We start from the raw sequence: 25071 nt of genomic DNA on the forward strand, positions 1-25071 counted from the left end.
CCCACCTGCCAAATTGCGGTCCGACTTCCTTGTAGGCAGTCGGAGACATGCCTCTTGCCATTGAGGCTGGATCTGCGGTCCGGAAAAGGGCTGCATGCACGCCCCAATGGCAAAAAGTATATTTTCAAACATCCCTGCACCATGTGCCAGGCACCACACCGTGCCTGGCACATGGGGCATTGCTGGCTGTGGGGGCCCACTGGGCCTCGTAGCGGAGGCCTATGGCTGCGGGGGCCTTGCTAGGGGCCCTCAAAGTCCCTTTCTGACAGCCTTTCTATGGCGGTCGGACTGCCATGGAAAGACTGTCGGAAAGGGACTTCGTAATCCCTACGGCAGTGACTAAGAAGGCATCAACCCTATTGTAATGACTACGATCCAACCGACAGTCCGACGAAGCGCTGGTCGGTCCCTCCGACTGATGCGGTCGGACTGACTGCATCATAATGCGTCGGTCTGGCTGCCCTGCTGGATGTCAGTGGGACTGCCACTGGCGGCCTGTCGGTGACAGTCCTACTGACATCGTAATCAGCCCCATAGTGTGAGGAGGTCTTCTGAGATAGCATGCAGTCTGAGGATCTAAATCTTGTATTTGCATTTGTGATTGCATATTGTATTGTGCCATTTGTGTACCCCTTACCACCCCATGTGGGTGCCCAAGCACTCATCAAAACTGATAGCGCTATACACTAAAATGTGTAAAATTATGCAAACATATTCCTGCTCTGCAACAGCAACTTAAAGGTATACCTGTACAAAGTACTTATCTTTACATGAAAGCGAAATAATAAAAACACATCTTACTGAATAAGACGTGGGTGGGGAATTGTCTAGTAGATGTAATTAAGAAAAAGCACACACACAAAAAAATAGATGCCATGCATTTGAACATGGACAACTTCAAATAAGGTGAAATATGTTACCAGACACATCCCAAAGGAAGAGCTCAAATGTTTATGCATGTGTGCCCTTAAACAAGGGCCACCACCGAAAAAGCAGAGAATTAACAGGCAACAGTGGCAATGCAATTTTCTCCATCGTCAATTGTGTAATGTAAAAAAAAGATTCAGACAATGATTATATGGTTCTTTATACGAAAAATAAATATTGTCCAGACTTATGGCCTGCAAAAAAAAAGCAACCAAAGATATCTGCAGTTTGGGAAACACAGGTTACAAACAATGCTGTTTGCTGCATTTGTTCATAGTCTTTTAGAAATGTTTCCGACATATGCACACATTTGTATTTGGATGGGTTGAACATCCCTTCCATTTGCATGTTGGCAAACGTGTGTCTTTCTGATTTAGTTACACACCTACTGTCAAGATAGTTTACCCTCTGGGGGGCTTATTTATAAGCCTCTTGTACAGTCAGTGCGTCTCTTTTTGTGACGTTCCGTGGCACAGGAGCCTGCTCCATGTTTACCAGGCAGCACCAAGTCACTTTTTTGGCTTAATGATGCCTTGTAAATATTGTTCCCTTTAACACAGTTTTCTGCGTTAAAGGAGCATCCAATAGGTGTTGCTGGGGGCGTTCCCAGTAACATCCATGACTTTTTGATACTGCCCCAGATTTACGAGAAATCGCAACTCTGGGGAGGCGTAAGGGAGGCACAACGAGGAGAAATTATTTCTCCTCGTTTATTTCCTTTTTCTATGTGTGCTGCATTTTACGGCACACATAGAAATAGGAAAAAGCCTCTTGTGATTGTTTTTGTGCAGGAAGGCCTCCCTGCACAAAAACAATCATCCCCGCAAGAATGTATGACGTTACCACGCATACATTTACAACGCATGCCTTTACAACGCAGTTTTTACATCGCAACATCCTTGACAACGCATTATTTTACATTGCATGCCATTACATCGCATTTTCAGAAACTACCTTTCCAACGCATTCCATTACATCGCATTATATCTTTACAACGCATACCATTACAATGCATACCATTACATCGCATTTAAGGTAAGTGTTGGATAGTATGTGGGTGATAATTACTATTTTAACTCCAGTGAGTGCAACAGTAGGGTAAGTGTTGGATAGTGTAGGGGTAAAAATTACTATTCTACCTCCAGGGAGTGCAACAGTAGGGTAAGTGTTGGATAGTGTAGGGGTAAAAATTACTATTGTAACTGCAGTGAGTGCAACAGTAGGGTAAGTGTTGGATAGTGTAAGGGTACTATGCGTTGCAATGGTATGCATTGCAATGACTTGCGATGTAATGCCTGCGTTGTAGTGACATACGTTGTAATGACATGCGTTGTAGTGACATGCGATGTAAAGGATGTTGCGATGTAATGACTGCTATGTAAAGGTAGTGCGATGTAATGACTGCGTTGTAAAGGTTGTTTCGCTCCCCACAACGCAGGCACCTTTGTACCATGGCGGTCGTTTGCGGTAGGGCAGTGCTGCAGAAAGGCCTGCTGTGCTGCCGTACAGCAAAATCTCATAAATGAGGACCTTCGTGGTTTGAGTGGAGAATGCAGCAAAGGACGGACAGTCAATGTGCAGCAAGGGGTCAAAAAATGATGAAGAGCTCTGCAGAAGGGGTACAAAGGGGACAGGCTTTTAGACAGAGTGTGGTTAAAGCAGCAAACAAAAAACTAATTGTGAAGTAAAGTGTTCTCGAATCACAAGTGGAAAAAAGCAGACACCAAAAGTTACTGATTAGGCCTAAAAAGTGCACTGTTCAATTGTGCTATACAGACATTGCGCTTGGACGCTGGCTTGGGATGGCACAAACTCAGAACAAGCAGCAATTTAACATTATAGGCCACCATTTGCACTGGCTGGGTTGGGAAGGCTTCGCCCCTCTGCAGAGGGTCACACAAGTGTGCCTGCTCATTCACGCTATAACACAAGTCTAGTGGATGTCTGTGTACAGCAGTTGTTTTCAAAGTCCTTTATAGGCCCTCAAAAAATACCACCGAACTGTAATCATACACACAAAAACATATCATGCCCAACCAAGATCACAGGGCATGCTCTGCTCTGTACATAATAAGTACTGTGACTTTTACTCCATCTATCTGCTCCTGATACCTAATTATTTATGAGTTTCACCTTGGGTATGAGTCCGGTGGGACTCCTCCTCTGGGTTGGGATGGAGATTGGGACACCGCTCGCGCTGCAGAGGTCCATCCTGCAGGCTCTGGTGTCCCCGGACAGCAGGGGCCTGAACTGGCCTATTATAAGCTGGAACCTGCCTATTGCAAGTTATGCTCTTTAAAATGTGGCTAAACATGCTGATGTTGGTGCTTGGCACACCAAAATCAGTAAGCACTGGTATTTGTCAGGCATAAAACTTGTAATTCCGATCTCTCTGCAAACAGTGGTTTCATCTTTATAGGGGCTGTCCAGTATGCACATGGTTAGTTCTAAAATCATCAAATTAAGTTTTACTAAACTGCGACCCAGATTTACAAAACTGTCACGCAACGCAACGCACCAGCCAAAAATGCAGCGCTGCTTTGCGCGACAGGGAGAGAGCAGGAGAGCGTCATATCAACAGAGATATGGCACTCTCGTCCCTAGTGCCGGTGCAGAAATTTGCTGCAGCGAGCCGTGCATACATGTTTGCGCCATAGTGCAAAAGAGTGTGCGCGAGTCTAGCATAGGTTTTGTATTGGAATGGTTCCCTTCCAGTACAAAATACTATGCTTAGGCTTATTTTAAAACTTTACCTACTTTGTATGTGTGCCGTACAGTGCAGGATACATGCAAAGTCAGAAAAGAATGGAGAAATAAAAACTTTTTTCCTTTTAACACCTACTTGTAAATGGCATTACTTTTTGGTGCAAAACCCTGCCTACGATTGTTAGTAGATACAGGTCTGTGTCAAAAAGCAAAGAGTGGTTGCATGGGAATGCAACCACCCATGTAACGCCCCCCTTGATACCCCCTCGTGTTGCTTTACATTACTTTTAGGCTACTTTACAGAGCAAAGCCAGTTTTGTGCTGGAAAGTAAATTAGAAAATGAACATTTTGTGCTGATTTGCATCATTTCTGTGACACAAACCCAGCGCAAAATGATTATAAATCTACCCCTGCATGTTGTCGCTTAAATAACTCTTACAAAGTGCACTGCTCCTGCTGGTTGCTTTGAGCAATTTCTTATTGGATTGCCTAATGGCTTGCCTGCTTGCTTTCACTTGCTTCATGACTGTGTCGGGTCCATGTCGCCTGTCACCACTGTTGATTGATGTCTACTGGTACTGTGCTGCCTGAAGTTCTTTCTCCTTGAAAAAGTAAATAAACGTTTAAAACATGACTTCGAAAAACTCTAGGTCTCGTAAATAACAATAGCTTTTATTTGTGCAAAGCTCGTTGCCTCAAGTTTTGTCAACTTGTACTCACAAGGAGGCAATGCTAATTCAAGTTTGCTAATATTTGAACTTTTGACTCTCAAGAAGCACACAGCTTTCATCTGCCAGTGCTCAGCCCACTGATCTTGCTCACCGGATACATGAAAAGGGCACACTCTCTCTTATGGATGGAGTTTGCAGGAGTCGTGAAAACTGTTTGGGTATCACAACGAACCCCTGTAATGATGGTTAAAAGCATTGTTTAGAGTGCTCCAGTCGCGGTAAGAAGGCAGCATTTTAAAGCCTCGACCTCTTTATGTGGAGCCTGGGCAGCACCTGCGCTGCTATGCGAGGCATGCTAAATCGAGTATGGACTTGAAGCTCCACCCATATTTCTCATTGGCTTGTATCATTGTCCTTTCTAAATGCTGGCTTCTGGTTCGTTAATAGGCTTGTTAGTCCCTCCTTAGTACCGCCTTGTCTTCATTTGTAACCTCCCATGAGGACTGGCCCTTTTACTCCTGGTTTTTACACGGCATGTCTTGTTTAGTTTGTAAGCGCTATTTTCTTTAATGAGTTTCTCCTACTGCAAGCACCACATGCTTTCTTGCAATATTCAGCGCACCATGCGCTCTTTCACTTTCCAAGCAGCCCGGGACAATGGCGGCCGCTTCTTTGAAATGAAATGGGTCTCGCATTTACAAGACTTTGAGCTATTGGCATTCTAAACTACAATGCCTTCTTTTTATGTGTTAATTATCAAAAGAGATACATAAAAGGCATTGTCATTTACAATACCAATAGCTCAAACTCTCGCAAATGCGAGACCTATTGCATTGCAAATGCTTGTTTTAAAATACTTTTGAAACTCATATGTTCTTGGTCTCATAGTCTTAATTTATAAGACTTGTGAAAATGTACACAGGGGTTTCCTCACAGTTTACCGGAGTGAATGTTGGTGCAATAATATGTCGTGCACACGGACCGCAGCTGTGCCAGAGCCGCATGCACGTGTATGCTTCAATATGATGTTAGTGTTGGAAGCTTTCACTCTTGTTACTGGTCATTGAGCTGGAAATGCTACCCGCCCAAATACCGAACGAAAAGCGAGGAAAACTGCAGTTTTGAAAAAGGCCTGGCTATGAAGAGACAAGATGGCGTGCTGTGTCTTCAGATGTTAGGGTGTGGTGTCTGACATTTTCTCTATGAGTCTGCCTCAAGGGAAAGCCTGTTATCTTACATAGTTTGAGGTCCATAAGGACGTGCTTTTCATGCATTTTTGCTTATCCGTCTAGTTTCAGGAACTGCGTGGGATCACATCCTTACTTAATTGCAAATATGTTTTTAGGTGGGAAGGATTTCCCAATGCACGCATACTCTTTGAATGGTGGTGAATCTAATCGGCCTTGAAAAGTTGCAAGCTGAAATTCTGTTTGCAATTTTATGTATGTTTAAACTTCTTAGACATGATACTTTCTTCCTTATGCAAGGTGGTCCCTGTTTTCATTGCCTCTGTCTAAATGCAACTAACGAACCCGGAATCTTGACTTCAGATATTTATGTACAAAAGGATTCAGACTGCTCAGCTTGTCTAAAATAGAACGGGGAGGTCTGATGTTCTTAAATTGGCAGCTCCTACCCCATCAGGCCTCGCTTGTGATTGTTTCCATCGCTGGGCTAGCGGGGCTCCTGCGCTCGAAAACCTGACAGTGTGCCCAACTCCAAAAAGAGCACGAGAACTCTGAGGGCCCGATTCATGAAGGGTCTCCATGCTCTTGGCGGAAGCCCTGTAGTCATGGCGGGACCTCCGTACTGCAGATACCCATTGCGGGGCTCCCGCCAAAAGTGCAGTCCCACCCACCATGACACTGCGGGGCCTCCACCACGAGTGTGGTCCCACCCACCATGACACTGCGGGGCCGCCGTCACGAGTGTGGTCCCACCCACCACCACACGGCGGGCCTCTGCCACAAGTGCAATCCCATCCACCATGACACTACGGTGCCTCCGCCACGAGTGTGGTCCCACCCACCACGACACTGCGGTGCCTCCGCCACGAGTGTGGTCCCACCCACCATGACACTGCCCGGCCTCCACCACGAGTGCAGCCCCACACACCATGACACTGCAGGGCCTCCGCCATGAGTGCGGCCCCACCCACCACGACACTGCAGTGCTTAAGCCATGAGTGCAGTCCCACCCACCACAAAACAGCTGGGCCTCTGCCACGAGTGCAGTCTCATCCACCACAACACTGCGGGGCCTCTGCCACGAATGCGGAGGCCCTTTGTGAATGGTCTCACAATTTGTTGGACAGGTACTGTGCCATGTTTGTAACAGAGTACATTGTCCACCAAACTCTAAATTAGGCCTTAAGAGCCCGATTTAGCGTTCATCATATGGGTTACTCCACCACAAACACAGCAGACATCACATCCCCCGTATTATAACTGCATTATATCCAATGGCACTTGTAATACAGCCTCATGGATATCTGTCACATTTGTGGCGGAGTAACCTGTCTCCAGGAATCTAAATCAGCTATTTAGAGGCTTATTTACAAGCCTCTTGCACCCTCGGTGGGTCACGTTTAATATGGGAAAAAGTGACGTACCACCGGCACACGGGGCTTGTAAATAAGCCCATTAGTCTTCAAATTCTAGACAAGCCTTTAATTTCATCTGGTGCTATCATACACTGGAAATATGCCTCATTGTTGGGTGTGTAGTTATTATATCTCATGAGAGTAAGAATTCCCCTGGATGATAATGTGTGTTTCTAATTATATTGTCTCACCCCACGATTCCTCACCCCCATGTCTTTTAAATTGCTCAATACCAATTTGGTGCATTAAAGATGTGCTCTTCTCTTTGTCTCGCCTGCAGTTTCAGGGAAACGCTGCTCTTTTTGAAGCTGTGGAGATGCAGGACTTGGACCGAGTGCAGGAGCTGTTGAAACAGTACAGTGTGGATGAGCTGGACCTCAACACCCCGAACAGCGAGGGCCTGCTGCCGCTGGACATTGCCATCATGACCAACAACGCGCCCATTGCCAGGACGCTTCTGCAGTCTGGTGCCAAGGAAAGCCCACACTGTGAGTTTGCTGTTGTAATGTATCCCCCGCTTCAGCACTGCCATTTCACCATAGTATTAATGAAAAAACTCAATGTGGTAAGACAGGTATCATTCATTATTTAAGCTCTGGCGATAGCTAAGGCCTTTTACTAAAGTTGTGTTATGGAATGTACTTGGGTATATGGACTTTTACTCGCCCTTCATTTTTGTTCCATTCACTACAACATAGAGCAGTGATACTCAAAGTATGGCCAGGGGACGCTTGCGGCCCTCTTGACCTTGACCTTTACATGTGACCCCCCCCCTCTTTCCCCCAGTGAGCAGTAGCACAAGCTAGGTAATTCTGCTGTTTCACAAGAAGTACATCAGCATGCAAAGTAGTACCCTGTAGTGTCTGGGGCTACTACTGCAATGTGGGCTTATCAAGACCAAAGAAAGACTTTTGCTCCTAGGCAACTTTTAAAAAACATATTGGCAAGTGGCCGGTAGCCACTGCTGCACAATCAAGTCTTACAAAAGCCATGACTAAGCAAAACAAGCATTGGCAAAGCCAAAAGGCTGGCTGCCAACTCCAGACCTCTGCTCAGATGTTAAATTTTTATGTAAAATCGTATTGACTTTCAAGCTCCAGAGTTGCAAAGCTAATAAAAAGAAAACAAACCATACAGTCAAACGTCTGTCACGATCATTGTCCATTTAGAAGGCCTCTGTCCCTTTGGTAATGGTAAAAAGGTAAGCTCTGGTTTGCAATGAATCACTCTCCACTTTGTTAAAGCATATTTCAATTTGCGCAAATATGGCATAAGATTATATCTAAATTGGCAACAGTATACTATATGCACATGTGAAACTATTTCTGGTATTTTGATTGTTCTTGATTAAATAATACTTATATATTATCTACTGGCGGTCGCCAGTAGATAGTTATAGTTAGGACCGTGTTTCCATAGGAAATCCGCAACATTCTATTTGGAATAACTTTGGCGCCGGTTGACGAATCCTCGCGAAATTTTCAAAATAGGTGGGGCGCTTTGCTCCGCTCCTACCCTGAAAGTCTCGGGGGGATTCGTCAAGCGGGGGCTGAGAAAAAAGGGGGGTCCCAAAACACGTTTTCCCCATGCAATTTTCCATACTGACCTTTAGTCCAAGGTACAGCCCGAACGGCTGAACAGAATTACTTGAAATTTGGCAAAGAGGTAGTCCTCAGGTCAGGCATGTGCCTTTTGCATATATGGTGTCAATCTGTTCAGTAGATCCTGAGAAAATCAAAAGTAAAATCACATACATATCTGGGTGGAGCCTAACCACGCATCTCATCGTGAGATCTGATTGGCTGTCAGTACTTCATCCAAGAAGTGTTGACAGCCATCTTGGGACCAATATACATGATAGCACCTCATTAATAAGCATTGCAGTTAATAGAAGGTTTTAAGACTTTAGTTACATTATAAATCATTTGTTGATGGTACCATACTCATTTTAGGAATTGTGGTGTGTTCTAAGGTGATTTTACCATGTGAAAAAGCCTTCTGCTGTGATATCACGAACCATGTTTGAGAGAAAACTATTTTCTCATACTTTTCCCACAGAGGTTTGGAAGGTGATCTATAAGCTAAACTGAGAGCATATTTTCTGTAAATTCACATTATCTTTCTCAGTCATGTAAGAATGAAGTCTGACATTCTCAGTAAAACATGTACATCCAACAAGGGCAGAGACTGTCAGTTGATTCCTTAGTGTTCAACTGCAGCTTCCCAGAGTGCTCTAAAGAACAACTAGAGCGCTAACAGTCTTACTTATGACAAAAGTATGGCACACCTGAAGCCATCTTGATTGGAATAAAGTGGTAACACTTAAAACATTTAATTTACAAAGGAACAAAATGAGGGGGTTCATTTTGCCATATAGATTATGATTAGTGCTGCAGAAAGAAAACCTAGGGCACATTTTGACTTCTGAAATCCTCTTTTATTTCATAAAAACATTCTGACATGCAGACTGAAACATGCACTTTGAATACCAGCAGCAGACTTGCCTGGTGAGCAGTAGCTTTACTACAGTGATCTAATGAGCAACTAGAGTGCTAACATTCAGAATTTATGGAAAATGTGTGACACATCTGAATGCCTTCTTGATGGAATCAAAGTAAACAACTGAAAGTATTTCCTACTGAAGAGACTGCAGTAAATGAGGAAATTAGGAAACTTCATAACAAATAAATCTCCCAAGATGGCCACCAGAGACAAAAGAGCCCAAATGTAGCCCAAATATCACCCAGATGTAGCCCAAGTATAGCCCAATGACAGAATGTCCCAGAGTGTTCTTAAGAACAACTAGAGCGCTTACTGTCTTACTTATGACAAAAGTATGGCACACCTGAAGCCATCTTGATTGGAATAAACTGGTAACACTTAAAACATTTAATTTAAAAAGGAACACAATGAGGGGGTTCATTTTGCCATAGAAATTATGATTAGTGCTGAAGAAAGAAAAATTAGGGCACATTTTGAGTGACTTCTCAAATCCTCTTCTATTTCATTAAAAAATTCTGATATACAGACTGAAACATGCACTTCTAATACTAGCAGCAGACTTCCGTGGTGAGCAGTAGCTTTACTACAGTGATCTAATGAGCAACTAGAGTGCTAACATTCAGAATTTATGGCAAATGTGTGACATATCTGAATACCTTCTTGATGGAATCAAAGTAAAAAACTGAAAGCATTTCCTACTGAGGTAATGAGGAGACTGCAGTAAATGAGGAAATTAGGAAACGTCATAACAAATAAATCTCCTAAAATGGCCACCAGAGACAAAAGAGCCCAAATGTAGCCCAAATATCACCCAGATGTAGCCCAAATGTAGCCCAATGACAGAAGTGTGCAAAACACTTATTTTTTGTGTATTTGCAGTTTTATATAGTGCAGACTTGTCAGGTATTGGAGTGCTTTACATGAACATTGGTTACATCACACAAGATCAAATTCATTTTGGTTGTAGACATGGGGAGATTAAGTGATTTGACCAGAATCACAGAATGTTGAGCTGAAGCAGAAACTCCAACCTGGTTCCCCAGTTGCAAAGTCTGCAGCTCTGGAAGTAACACCACACCCTCTCCCCTTGGATGCAACATTTAATCAAGTGGTCAACTGGATAAAAAAACTAAGATTACAAATAATTTAAAAGTTCTTTGTCGCTATTTGAAAACTCAGAAAATATGTCCTCATTTTAGTTTTTTAGAGCACTAACCATAATTTTGATGCAAATAAGACCCTCTCATATATGTAATTTCTAAAGGAAATGCTCTATGCATTACAGTTTTGATTACATCAAGATGACGTCAGGCATTCCACACTTTTGTAATAAATATAGAATGTTAGCAATCTAGTTGTTCATTGGGATATTGTTGAGAGGCAGAGGCCAGGGGCACGGACTCTGAAAATTGAAGGCAGGTAGGAGAGTGCAGAGGCAACAATTTGACCACACTAGTCAGGCAGGAAGGGCAGTTGCAGCACAACAGACTATGGAGGGCAGTGTAAAGGGGGGCAGGGGCAACAAACCAACAATACAGGACTGGCAAGAGAGGCTGTGGCAATATAATAGACCATTGTGGGCAGAAGGAAGAGGCAGTGGTCATACAACCATACATGCCAACAGACCCGTTTCAGCCTGGAAACGTCCAATGTTTTTAAGCTCAAATGGGCTTTACTTGATCTGTTTCCTGTCTACAATCTTCTCTTTTTCAATGTAACTCAAAGGGGAAAATCAATACCCCAGTTTCATTTCAAAATCTCCCTCTTACCAAGTTCAAAATGTTCGCAAGTATGGTACATTGGATCATGGTAGGCAGGAGGAATTGGGGTAGGGACATGGACTCGGATAACAGAGGATAACAGAGGACAGGAGGGAAATTGAGAGGTGCACCAAACTGATCCTACAGGGAAGGCATCAGGGTTTGCAGCAGCACAATACACCACACAGGGCATGAGGGACGGGAGTGCAGCACAACAATCCATAGAAAGCAATAGGGAGGGAATAGGGGTCTGCACATGGAAACAGAGGGCTGGGGGCAAGGGGGCAGGGCAGGAGCAGCAATATGACCATGGAGGTGAGGCAGGATGGGCACTAGAAACGAGACACACCATGGAGAGCAACAGTGAGACTATGATGGCATACACACAGACCATGGAGGGAAGGTGGGAGGAGGTCAGGAGCAGCTAGCTGACCACACAGGGAAGGTGGGAGGGGCCATGGCAGCACAGAAGACCATGCATGGCAAGCGGGAGGGTTAGTGGCAGCACAATGGCTATGATGGGCAAGAAGGAGGGTGCAGGGGCATGCACAAAGGACCATGGAGGATAGAAGGGCGGGTCAGGACCTGGGCACAGACAAGAGAGTTCCGTGGAAGGGGCCTCACAACAGACCGTGCGGGGCAGGCAGGAGGAGCAGTTGCAGCACAACAGACCAGGGAGGGCAGAAGGGTGTGGCAGTAAAATGGACCATGGAGGACAGGAAGAAGGGGATAGGGACATGGCATGTGGACAGGCAGGGTGGAGGTGGCAGGGACAGGTTACAGTCATCTGACAATGCTAGGCAGGTGGTAGGGGAGTGGCAGCTCAACAGAACACTCAGAGTAGATAGGAGTGGCAGGTCCATGGAACATGGTGGTCAAAAAGGATGGAGCAGGGGCATGCACAAAGACATGGGAGGGCAGGGGGAAGGAGAATAGGGGCAGCAAGCAAAGCACAGAGGCTAAGCAGGAGGTCAATGATGGGCCATAGAATTGGGCAATGGAGGGCAGGATGAGTGGACTGGTACATCATGCTAAATGCAGGGCAGTGGCAGAACATCAGACCATGCATGGCAGGAGGGAGGAGGCTAGTACATGGATTCAGACAACAGAGGATAGGGAGGAGGCGGATGGGGCACCAAGCTAACTGTTCATAGAAGGTGGGTATTAGGAACTTTATTGTTTTTAAAATGTGTGTCTGTGCGAACTACTTAAAATATGAACAAGTATGCAGCATAATCTCACTTTTATTCAGGAAGAAGAGGACGTTTGGGACTGTGACTCCGGGCTCACTTGGCAGAAACATCCCCTGACCCTCCACCCCCCATCGCAAAATGTGATGCCCGTGAAAAGGGTAGGTGGACGCAGTGTTATATAGAACATAGTCCTGAGAGCACGATTGAAAATGAAAACTATATATAGTATATGGTATAAACTATGCACCAAAAAGTGTGATATAAGATGAACCGGGGCGTGAAATATAATATGCAATACATTGAGCGCAATGACAGATTCATTGGAGAGCGCGAGATAGCACAGGCACTAGCGCTTGCTATGTGATATGCGCCTTGGAGTGTAATATGCACAGGGCAGTGTTGTGTAACCTAAGTAGTCTCTAAAGTTGTAATATAAAATATGTGCTGGGTAGTGTAACATTGCATATGCACTGTGACAAAGATATGGATCCCAGATTGTAATATGTATGGAATAGCGCTGTGCTTTATAACATAGGCATCGAGGAAGGCACGTTAGATGGGGCAATATAACCCGTGCGAAGGCAAGTGTGGCATGACATATTCACGGGGTGGTGTTACAGTGCACATGGGCTAGAGAGTGTCATAGCATACGCACTAGCTGGTGGAATACAACACAGAGGTGTGTGGCACTCGGCGGGCACTGGTGGGTGTAACACAGCATTGGGCTCAGCCAGGAGCACGCTGTGACTCTCAAGTGAGGTTTGGCTCCTTTCCAGAGAGTAAAATAAAAAGTATTACACATCCGGCGGTGGATGTGTGTTTTATTAACCGTGAGGGGGTTTCTTGCATAGTTTGGTCGAATTTTTGTCGAATCCCCTTTGAATGGCTTGGTGTGCATGTGTATTAAATGTGCCCGTCAATAGCTACCCATGTTTGTATAAATAAACGACAAGGGTGTCTACTTGGAGAGTACCCACCAGCGGGGGCGCCGGGATTAGGCACGGTAGGGTGTCAGACATGTCAGAGCTTCACTAGCGGTGTGAATACAGTCTACGTGGATTCATTGTATGCATAGTCGCCTTTTAATGAATATCACGCAAATCGTCATGGTGATATGTACATACGGTTTGTCCAGCATGTCCTAGGTGTTTCTATAAATATATATATATTTTTTAAAATAAAAAACAAAGGCCGGCCCCGGGGTATGGGGTCCCCGGGGCCATAAGTGGCCTGAGGAGGGGGCAACACAGCCCCCCTCCTAAAGAATAAAAAAATGAAAAAAAGGCCATGACCTGGGGGTTGGGGTCCCCGGGGCCGATTAAGGCCTTGGGAGGGCCAAATTAATTTTTTTCAACAAAAAAAATTAGGGTGCAGGCCCTGGGGGATGGGGTCCCCAGGGCTAATAAATTAGAAAAAGAAAGGGGGCCACACAGCCCTCCTTCTTAAAAATAAATAAATAAAAGACCGGCATCATGCCGGAGGCCACGCCCCCTCCTTGCAGCACTCTGCAAACGCGCCCCCTGGCCAGTTGTAAGTTGAGGAATTAATTCCCCTTCAATACTGAGGGTCCCTGAGGGCCAACTAGCCCAACAGGTATCTCCAGTATGCGCCAGGGAGCTGCGTTGCAGACAGGTGTTCTGAGGCCACGCCCCTTTTTACACCTCCATGCAACGCAGCTCTGTGGTGCTTACTGGAGGTGCCTAGTGGGCTAGTTTGACCCTAGGGACCCTTAGGATTCAAGGGGACTTAATCTCTCAACTCAGAACGCCCACAGGCCCTGTGGCGCGTTTTTAAGTTGGGGAAATAATTCCCTTTCAATCCTGAGGGACCCTGGGGTCCAACTAGCCCACCAGGTACTTCCAGTAAGCACCACTGCTCTGCGTTGCAGAGAGGTGGTGCAGGCCGTGCCACTTTTTACACCTCTCTGCAACGCAGCTCTGTGGTGCTTACTGGAGGTACCTAGTGGTCTAGTTGGACCCTAGGGACCCTCAGGATTCAAGGGGACTTAATCTCCCAACTTAAAACGCTACAGGGCGTGTTTACACAGTGGGGAAGGGAGGGGACGGGGCATGAGGTGACGTGTTCAAACACGCCCTGTGGTGCGTTTTAAGAGGTAGTTTTAATCCCCTGCCCTATTATATACTAGGGGCTTACGGAGGAGGTCATGCTAATCACAGGGGGACCCCAAAACATAGTGTGCCCTAGTGTATGTAGGTGTTTTCACTGTATTCTGAGTGTCTTTCAACATAGCACTGGCTCTAGGACTGGTTAGTCAGATTCAGTTACCACCAGTATCCGTCTGAAAAAGTTGAGGGTACAGGATGATTTTGCAACAAGGCTTGTTTCTGCTCTTCTGTTTGTTCTTTCTGCACGTTATACTTCTTCCTGCACTTTTCTTCGTCTTTGAGGACTTCTGTTGCTTCTTTCTGCATTTCTTTTTTTTCTTTCTGTGCGTTTTTCCTTCTTTCTTCACATGTCCTATCTCTGTAGGCATAGCTAGAAATTAGCATTTAAAAAACCTTTGAAATTCACTGAAAAAAACATAGGTTTCAGGCATGTTATAGCTAGGAATTAGCATTTAAAAAACCTTAGAAATTCACTGAAAAACCATAGGTTTCAGGGGCGTTATAGTTAGCTGGACTTTTCACTCGCACAAAACCATAGAAATTCCCCCGTTATAGTTAGTTCAGCTAACTATAACCCCCCCGCCCACAATGCACTGCTGACGACGTCACTCATGACATGGTCAGTGACATCACTCATGACATCACTGATGACATCACTGATGACTTCATCCTTGTGATAGAGTGGCAGACCTCCTCTCCCCCTAATATAACCTTTGATACACACATTCAAAAATAGAAATTAAAATTTTCAAAACAATGGACATACCAATACCAGTTACAACAACCTATTCAGTAATTGTAAGATCCACATCCACTCATTCACCAACAGTCCTATACAGTCACTCATACATGTACTCACTCATCATATGTACTCATACACCTATACATCCTGTTACACAGCGCCACTCATCCATAAAGTTACTCACACACATAGTCACTCATGCTAATAAAGAATCAAACATCTGTTTACCTGCATATACAGTTATACACACACCACCACACTTACTTCTACAGAAACTTACACATACTTAATGTTTTTAACAATCACTTATAGAAACACATACTTATTCATACAGGAATTCTTTCAATCTCTCACTCTCATATATACTCAATTATATACACCAATAGTCACATATACTAGTTTAAAACATATGTAGTTACTCATAGAGACACTATTGAGACAGTCATTCACTCACTAACACACCCATGCACACACTCATCCACCCATACAGTCCTGCACACATGCTGTCTTCAACACATACAAACAGTGAGTCACTCATTCATGCACCTATGCATTACGTAATACCCCCCACCGAACCATACAGACATCAGACACTTATACTGATACTCAAAAAACCAACTAATAACCTATATAGACACTCATGTAGCTACTCACCAACCCATGCAGCCACTTATACACAAAGTTAGAGACTGATACAGATATTTACATATTTAAACATTACTCACTAAGATATGTATTCACTAAGATACACTTAATCAGTCAGTTATACAATCAATTTTTCAAAAACAAATCATCCATTTAGTCACTTATATACCCATTTATTCTTCCATCGACCTTGAGATATACATATATAAAACATATGTAATTTTCAGAAAAACACACATTCACTGGATGATGTCATCAGTGATGTCATCAGTGATGTCATTTGAGATGTCATCAGTGATGTCATGAGTGATGTCACTGACCATGTCATGAGTGATGTAATATGTGACGTCATCAGCAGTGCATTGCGGGCGCGCGAGTTATAGTTAGCTGAACTAACTATAACGGGGGAATTTCTATGGTTTTGTACGAGTGAAAAGTCCAGCTAACTATAACGCCCCTGAAACCTATGGTTTTTTCAGTGAATATATATATATATATATACACACACACACAAATACATATTGACATATATATGTTTGCCTATACATTTATATAGATATTTATACATTCTTTTTCATTTCTTTCTTAGCAGTGAACTAGCATTAGGTCAAGTCGAACAGTACATAAAATATCTAGCATAGAGTTCATTACAATGTGTGTGTAATGGCCTTCATGTTGCATAGTAACTTCGTATCACTCAGGGAACAGTAACATTTATCGCTGATAGTCTGGTACAGCTTAACAATTTATTTACTTTCTTATTGGATTCTGTAGTGGGTCTTCCATCCTCCTCATATATTGCTGCATTTTTTAGGGCACCCTCTGCTGACACAGACAGATTATTCGATCAACATACTGCAGTTTACATTATGGCTTCAATGAATGGTAGTGAAGAGCACGCTTAAAGTCGGCCTATATCAAGTCTAGCTAGTGCTAGGCTCAGTCCTGTAGTGTGTTTGTATATCTCTTCACTTAGAAATCCCAAGCACAGCCATTTTCATATCATTATCCACATCTATGTTGGACAGGCCACACGAAGGGCTTGCGCCCTCCCCGCATGACAGGGCCCAAGCCCCGGCCCCCCAGGCGCGGCCCACGAGAATCACCTGCACCCCGTCTCCCGATGGAACTCCTGCCCTCGGACCTCCCTGTAGCACGGGCCCAAGCCACCACCGGCTCCCTCGGCCGGGTCAAGCCGCCATCTTGGGCCCTGCGCCACGAGGCCGCGTGGCCTCCCCCCGACCCTAACCCTGGGCCTGGCCGGCCCCGACATCCCGGCACCACCATCCACCCAGGAGGTGAGCGGATCACTTGGCAGGTCAATGGGAGGACGAAGTGCCAAGGACTCTCCCCCGCCAGGTGACGATCGCCTCCAGCTCCCCCAGGCACCGGCTCCACCCCCCCGCTGGGTGTCTGGACACCTTCATCCCGGACCCTCCGACCCCCAAGTGCGAGGGTCCGGACATCAAAGGGCACCTGCCCTATAACTGGAGCAGCTGCGGAGCAGGAAGGCAGTTGTATCCTGGAGTCGAGAGACACCGAGAGAACTCAGCCTTGACGGACTACTGGCGCTGCCGTAGCCCTATCTGGTGATCTATCGTCCTGCCTGCTGGCGCTGCCGCGGCCTTCTGCAACATCCATCCTCGTCGGGACCTGCTGGCGCTGCCGCGGCCCGTTGTACCGACCATCTTCACCGGGACCTGCTGGCGCTGCCGCGGACCGTACATCGACCATCTTCTCTGGGACCTGCTGGCGCTGCCGCGGCCCGTGTATCGACCATCTTCACTGGGACCTGCTGGCGCTGCCGCGGCCCGTACCAGCTAGACCACCTAAGCTCGAGGATTGTGAGCTACCCACCATACCACCTCAACTGCCAGACTGGTAACCAGACTGTCCCGCTACCCCCTTTCCCATCTTGAGAGACTTGAATCGAGGGGACCCCTGAGTCCAGACCTCCTTGTACCTTTTCATCGTACCTTAAGAAGTGCTTATAAAGACCGCTAACTCATCTCCTTGTGTGGTATCTGTCTGTGGGGGGGAAGTTATTTGTCTGTACGATCGCTGGAGACGGCTCTCCCCGGAGACCTCTCCCCTTGTCCTCGGCCGACCCTCCCGGTCCGTCTAACATTGGTGGCAGCGGTGGGATCCGAATCAACGCGTAATCGTACAGAGAGTAGCTCACCCCACGACAAAACCACGATGTCAGCTAAAGATAGCGGTTCCACTGAAAAGTTCCAAATGGATAAGTTGGAAGAGTATAACCACCGCGAACTTAAACAATTCTGCATGGAACTAGGCATTGCTACCACCGGCCTGAGTACCAAAGAGGATTTGAAGCGCGCCCTTGAGTCGTGGGCAGAAACTGGGATCACCGGATCCTCCGACCAAAACAGTGTCGCACCACAGGGGAACGCCACGGCTCCCGAGGAGAGGGGAACGGGCCTCTCGCAGGAGGAGATCCAGGAAAGAGAAAGGACCAGATTACACGAGTTGGAAATGGCACGACTCAAGATGGACGGTGAACTAAAGTTAGCCGAGCAGAAACTAAATCTAGAGCATCTGCGGCTCCGCGAGGAGCGAGAAGAAAAACAGAGACAGAGAGAGCTTGAGGAAAAAAGAATAACACTCGAACACGAACGCAAACTGGCGGAAATAGAACTTCGGAAACAGAATAAAGAGACGGGGGTGCCTGAGCGACCGCACACCCCAGGGGCAACCGAGAAAAAAGTCCACATCCCCAAGGATGTTGTCCGAGAGTATGTCCGAGAAGACGACATACAACAGTGGTTCAAGGCCTACGAGATCGCCATGACCTCCCACCGGATCGACCGGAGTGATTGGGGAGCTGGACTATGGGGGAGGTTCGTCAACGAAGGTCGCGATGCCCTGTTGCAGCTCCCAGATCACCAAATGTCGTCCTACGACCACATGAAGGCTGCCCTCCTCACCCGCTACGGCCTCACACCCGAGATGTACCGCTAGAGGTTCAGAGATTGCACCCGGATCCCGGGTACAACTTGGGTGGAGTACGTAAACTATTTCAGCAGAGCCTTCGAGGGATGGATCAAGGGGAGCCATGTAACGACCTACGAACAACTCTTTAACCTCATGGTATGGGAACACCTGTCGAACAACTGCTTCGTCGAGCTCAGGCAGCACCTCCTCGACAGTAAATTGACCGACCCCCGGCAGCTCGCCGCTGAAGCTGACCGATGGGAGAGCACCCGAGTGGGCCGGAGAGGACCACACGAGCAGAACCGAAGCAACCAAGGCCAGCACCGTCCTCGGGGAGGAGGAGGAGGCCAGGGGCGAGGGAGAGACACCCTCCCGGCAACACCCGTGGCCAGCACCCCGCTCCCGGCCGGCCGGGGAAACCCCCCGATGCGTCCAGGGTTCCGAGCCAATGTCACGTGCCACCGATGCCAGCGAGTCGGCCATTACGCCAATGACCCGAGCTGCCCGCAGAACCAAACACCCAAGCCCCGCCAGGTAGCTGCCGCCGCCCTGGGGGAAGAACGACTGTCAGAGGAACAGGAAGAGTATGAGCCGGCCCAGCAAGAGTGGGAACCGGCCGCCATGGTTCTAGCGTGCCTAGGGGGAAAAGACATAGTCCCGCGGGCTCCCCTACCCGCCAACACCAGGAAATACGGTCAGTGGGTGACCATTAATGGGCATCGGGCCGAGGCCTTACGTGACACAGGCGCCAGTGTGACGGCCGTCCGCTGTCACCTGGTGAAACCCGAGCAGATCCTGCCGAACATTCTCTGCCCCGTCCGCTCAGCTGACAATTCCGAAAGTCTGTGTCAAATGGCCTGCGTCCCCTTCGAATGGGGAGGGGTCTCCGGCCTGTTGAAAGTGACGGTCCGGGATGATGCCCCCGTGGACTGCCTCCTGGGGAATGACCTTGAGAGTTCCCAATGGGCCACCGTCGAGAGAAGAGAGCACCTGGGGATGCTGGGCCTCCCGGACTGGGCCTGCGTAACCACCCGGTCCAGGGCAGCCCATGCCGTTCCCCGACCCGAAGAACCGGAATGGCCAGCACCTCCGCCCCCGGTCGCCCCAGCAGAAGACAACGATGAGGCCAACCCCCCGGAGCCAACGACCGAAGGGGACGCGCACCTCCAGGACGTCCCCGGCCTGGCTCAGTGGCGTCAAGAAGGGGGGCCCACCCAAGAACAGTTCCGCCAGGAGCAAAAGACTTGCCCCTCCCTCGAGGGACTCCGCCAACAAGCCAGCGCCCAGAGCGCAGGGGACTCCACCGGAACTCACTGGGTCTACTGGGAGAACGACCTGCTATACAGCGAACAGAGGATCGCAGAGCTAGGGGCCGGTCGAGTACTGGTGGTACCTCTCCGCTTCAGAAACTTCCTGCTCAATCTGGCCCACGATGTCCCCCTGGCTGGACACCTGGGCCAAGACAAAACTTACAGTCGCCTAGTGACCCACTTTTTCTGTCCGAAGATGCGGAACGACGTCCTGAACCACTGCCGGTCCTGCCCCACTTGCCAGGCCAGCGGGAAGAGTGGCCGTAAGCTGAAGGCCCCTCTACAACCCTTCCCGGTGGTCACCACCCCGTTCGAGAGGGTAGGAATAGACATTGTGGGGCCCCTGGACCCCCGCACGGCACAAGGACATAGGTTCATCCTAGTACTGGTGGATCACGCCACCCGCTACCCCGAGGCGGTGCCTCTACGATCAGTAACAGCTCCGGTGGTTGGCCGGGCCCTAATGGGGATCTTCTCCCGGGTGGGCTTCCCCCGAGAAGTCGTCAGCGACCGAGGCACGAACTTCATCTCCAAATACATGAAGTCCCTCTGGCAGCAGTGCGGGGTCACCTACCGATTCACGACCCCCTATCACCCCCAAGGGAACGGACTAGTGGAGCGATTCAACCGCACTCTCAAGGGGATGATTGGGGGATTGGAAGAGCCCCTCCGTCGCCAGTGGGATGTACTACTCCCGTGCCTCCTCTTCGCCTACCGGGAAGTTCCCCAGAAGTCCCTCGGTTTTAGCCCCTTCGAACTCCTGTACGGGCACCCTGTGCGAGGGCCCCTCAGCCTAGTCAAAGAAGGTTGGGAGATGGCCCCCCTAAAGACCCCTCCAGACGTCTTCAAGTACCTCCTGGCCCTACGTAATCAGACCCGGCGCTTCAGGGAGATGGCCAAGGCGAACCTCGAGGCCAGCCAGGAAGACATGAAGAGATGGTATGATCACAATGCCTCCTCCGTCGAGTTCGAACCTGGACAACAAGTGTGGGTAATGTCCCCCACCGAACCATGTGCCTTGCAAGATAAGTGGACGGGGCCCTTCAAGGTGGTCGAGCGCAAAAGCCCAGTCACTTACCTCATCGACATGGGGACCACCCGGAACCCCCTTCGGGTCCTCCACACCAACAGACTCAAACCACACTTTGTGCGCTCAGAACTCAGCCTCCTGATGGCTACAGACAGTGGGGCGGAAGAAGACTCCGAGCCTCTCCCTGATCTCCTGAAGACTCAGGAGAAAGACGGTTCCGTGGACGGGGTCCGGCTCTCCGATGCCCTCACCCCAGAGCAACGCCAGGGCTGCCGGGACCCCCTGCTGCGGTTCGCTTCACTGTTCTCCCTCACTCCCGGGGTCACCCCTTGGTGCTTGCACGACGTAGACACCGGGGACAGTCCCCCTGTCCGGCACCGGGCCTACCGCGTACCAGATCGGGTACGGGCCTGCATACAAGAGGAAGTGGCCAAAATGCTCACGATCGGGGTCATCGAGCCCTCGGACAGTCCCTGGGCCAGTCCAGTTGTATTGGTCCCCAAAGCCGCAGCCCCCGGCACCACACCTGAACTGAGATTCTGCGTCGACTACCGGGGCTTGAACGCTGTCACCCGAACCGACGCTCATCCTATCCCCAGAGCGGATGAATTGATCGACCGGCTGGGGGCCGCCCGCTACCTCAGTATCTTCGACCTAACAGCGGGCTACTGGCAGATCGGTCTCACACCCGAGCTCAAGAACGATCCGCCTTCTCTACCCCCGATGGTCACTACCACTTCAAGGTCATGCCCTTTGGCATGAAGAACGCCCCCGCTACATTTCAACGTCTTGTGAACCAGGTCTTGGCGGGGCTCGAAGAGTTCAGCGCTGCCTACCTGGACGATATCGCTGTATACAGCCGCCACTGGTCCGACCACCTCCTCCACCTCCAGGAGGTCCTACAGGCCCTCCAACGGGCCGGCCTCACGATTAAGGCCGGCAAATGCCAAATTGGTCAAGGGTCCGTGACCTACCTGGGGCACCAGGTGGGGAGCGGGCTGGTGGCCCCACTGCAACTTAAGATTGCTGCCATCCAGTCCTGGCAGCCCCCCGTCACTCAGACCGAAGTCCGAGCCTTCTTGGGGCTCACCGGCTACTACCGGCGGTTCGTGAGGGACTACGGCAGCATTGTGGGGCCCCTCACGGGTCTCACGTCCAAGAACCAACCAAAGCGGATTAACTGGACCCCCGATTGTCAAGCGGCCTTCGAAAAGCTGAAGGCCGCCCTGTGCACCGCCCCTGTGCTCCAGGCCCCCGATTACAGTCGGGAATTCGTAGTACAGACAGACGCCTCCGACCACGGCATCGGAGCGGTTCTTTCCCAAGTAAACCCCGAGGGTCATGACCAGCCGGTGGCCTTCATCAGCCGACGTCTCCTGGGCCGAGAACAGCGCTGGAGCACCATCGAGAGGGAGGCCTTCGCAGTGGTGTGGGCCCTCAAAAAGCTCCGGCCCTATCTCTTCGGTACCCACTTCCGGGTACAAACCGACCATAGACCCCTGCAGTGGCTGATGCACATGCGGGGGGAAAACCCAAAACTATTGCGCTGGTCCATCTCCCTGCAGGGAATGGACTTCACGGTGGAGCACCGACCAGGCCAAGACCACGCCAACGCAGATGGCCTGTCCCGCTTCTTCCGCCTCGACGAAGAGAGTCCCCAAGGAGATGGGTGACTCTCCCCGCCTTCAGCTGGGGGGGACGCATGTTGGACAGGCCACACGAAGGGCTTGCGCCCTCCCCGCATGACAGGGCCCAAGCCCCGGCCCCCCAGGCGCGGCCCACGAGAATCACCCGCACCCCGTCTCCCGATGGAACTCCTGCCCTCGGACCTCCCTGTAGCACGGGCCCAAGCCACCACCGGCTCCCTCGGCCGGGTCAAGCCGCCATCTTGGGCCTGCGCCACGAGGCCGCGTGGCCTCCCCCCGACCCTAACCCTGGGCCTGGCCGGCCCCGACATCCCGGCACCACCATCCACCCAGGAGGTGAGCGGATCACTTGGCAGGTCAATGGGAGGACGAAGTGCCAAGGACTCTCCCCCGCCAGGTGACGATCGCCTCCAGCTCCCCCAGGCACCGGCTCCACCCCCCCGCTGGGTGTCTGGACACCTTCATCCCGGACCCTCCGACCCCCAAGTGCGAGGGTCCGGACATCAAAGGGCACCTGCCCTATAACTGGAGCAGCTGCGGAGCAGGAAGGCAGTTGTATCCTGGAGTCGAGAGACACCGAGAGAACTCAGCCTTGACGGACTACTGGCGCTGCCGTAGCCCTATCTGGTGATCTATCGTCCTGCCTGCTGGCGCTGCCGCGGCCTTCTGCATCATCCATCCTCGTCGGGACCTGCTGGCGCTGCCGCGGCCCGTTGTACCGACCATCTTCACCGGGACCTGCTGGCGCTGCCGCGGACCGTACATCGACCATCTTCTCTGGGACCTGCTGGCGCTGCCGCGGCCCGTGTATCGACCATCTTCACTGGGACCTGCTGGCGCTGCCGCGGCCCGTACCAGCTAGACCACCTAAGCTCGAGGATTGTGAGCTACCCACCATACCACCTCAACTGCCAGACTGGTAACCAGACTGTCCCGCTACCCCCTTTCCCATCTTGAGAGACTTGAATCGAGGGGACCCCCGAGTCCAGACCTCCTTGTACCTTTTCATCGTACCTTAAGAAGTGCTTATAAAGACCGCTAACTCATCTCCTTGTGTGGTATCTGTCTGTGGGGGGGAAGTTATTTGTCTGTACGATCGCTGGAGACGGCTCTCCCCGGAGACCTCTCCCCTTGTCCTCGGCCGACCCTCCCGGTCCGTCTAACAATCTACATCTGTGGCAATCTTCCTCCATCCCTCCATAATGCAATAAGCAGTACACAGCTCTAGACAGTGTGGCGGAAGGGCCCTTGATGACCACACCCTCTTATGCAAGTTATCATCTTTTTCAAACAAGAATTTAAACACCTGCATCAATTCGTAATGTATATATTTAAGATGTAGGACTTTGAGTTGTACCTGCCTGAATCCAGAGCAGATGCGAACTCCTCTCACATACATTCTTCTTTCATCCCAGTCGGATTTGTCAATTTTACCTAGATCCATCATTCACCTCTCTATCAATTTCTCTGGGACATTTGTTGAGGTATTAATTAGGGTGCTATGAATCATTGACATAGCATACATATGTAACAGAACCACAAACACTTTATATTCTAGTTTGGATTTTCTTGTATACTACTGAGCAATTGCAAGAGCAAATTCTTTACTTGAAGGTATGTTGTAAATCTTTGGGATTCGAAAATGAAAAAGGTTCAATGACCACTGTTCCCCATGTATCACCTACTCCTGATATACCAGTCAGATTCCAGCTACAGAAACTGCCATATTCCGCAAGCCATGTAGTAAAAGCAAGTCCCATAAAGTTGTTCCCATGGTAATTGCACGTTTCCATCATATTTTCCAAGTGACATTCTTCCAGACCTGTGCCACCATTCTAGTATGTTGCTGTGATATACTGTGTTGTATTGCGCTAGACTGTATTAGGGAATATTATTCTACCACAGTGGCATTTCTTTTAGCTAGCGTGACAACTGGACTTTGACGGGCTACACCATGACTCACAGTTGGTGCCAGCTGATTAATAGTTGTGGGTTACAGTCCTTGGCGCCACACTGTCATCTCCCTATGTACAAACACCTATTCTGTCATGTCTGCCCCCCCTCGTTTATCATGATAATATGTGGTGGTGTGTAAGAGGAGTACTTGGGACATATGGGACATGAGATGCCATATGGTTGAGGGACTCTCGGGAAGCGGGCCCTCAACCTTAGTTGTGTAGTGATCCTTAGGGATTAGTTGTAGTCAGTACTGCTGTCTCCCTTTTCCCAGTCTGTCCCCAACTTATACCCTTCCC

At 49.0% G+C, this 25071-nt stretch overlaps 1 protein-coding gene across 7 annotated transcripts in view; it reads left to right on the forward strand.

The window, feature by feature from the left end:
• Positions 1–25071, forward strand: part of LOC146789809 (ankyrin repeat and fibronectin type-III domain-containing protein 1-like) — a 2714698-nt gene that overhangs the window by 2349752 nt on the left and 339875 nt on the right. For all 7 annotated transcript variants that reach the window (XM_085632159.1, XM_085632158.1, XM_085632162.1 and 4 more), the window contains one exon: positions 7188–7395. In XM_085632159.1, coding sequence (XP_085488285.1) covers positions 7188–7395 — 208 coding nt within the window. The remainder of the gene's footprint in view (positions 1–7187; positions 7396–25071) is intronic.

This window comes from Triturus cristatus, chromosome 10 (genome assembly GCF_964204655.1).
Source record: "Triturus cristatus chromosome 10, aTriCri1.1, whole genome shotgun sequence".
Lineage (NCBI taxonomy): Eukaryota > Metazoa > Chordata > Amphibia > Caudata > Salamandridae > Triturus > Triturus cristatus.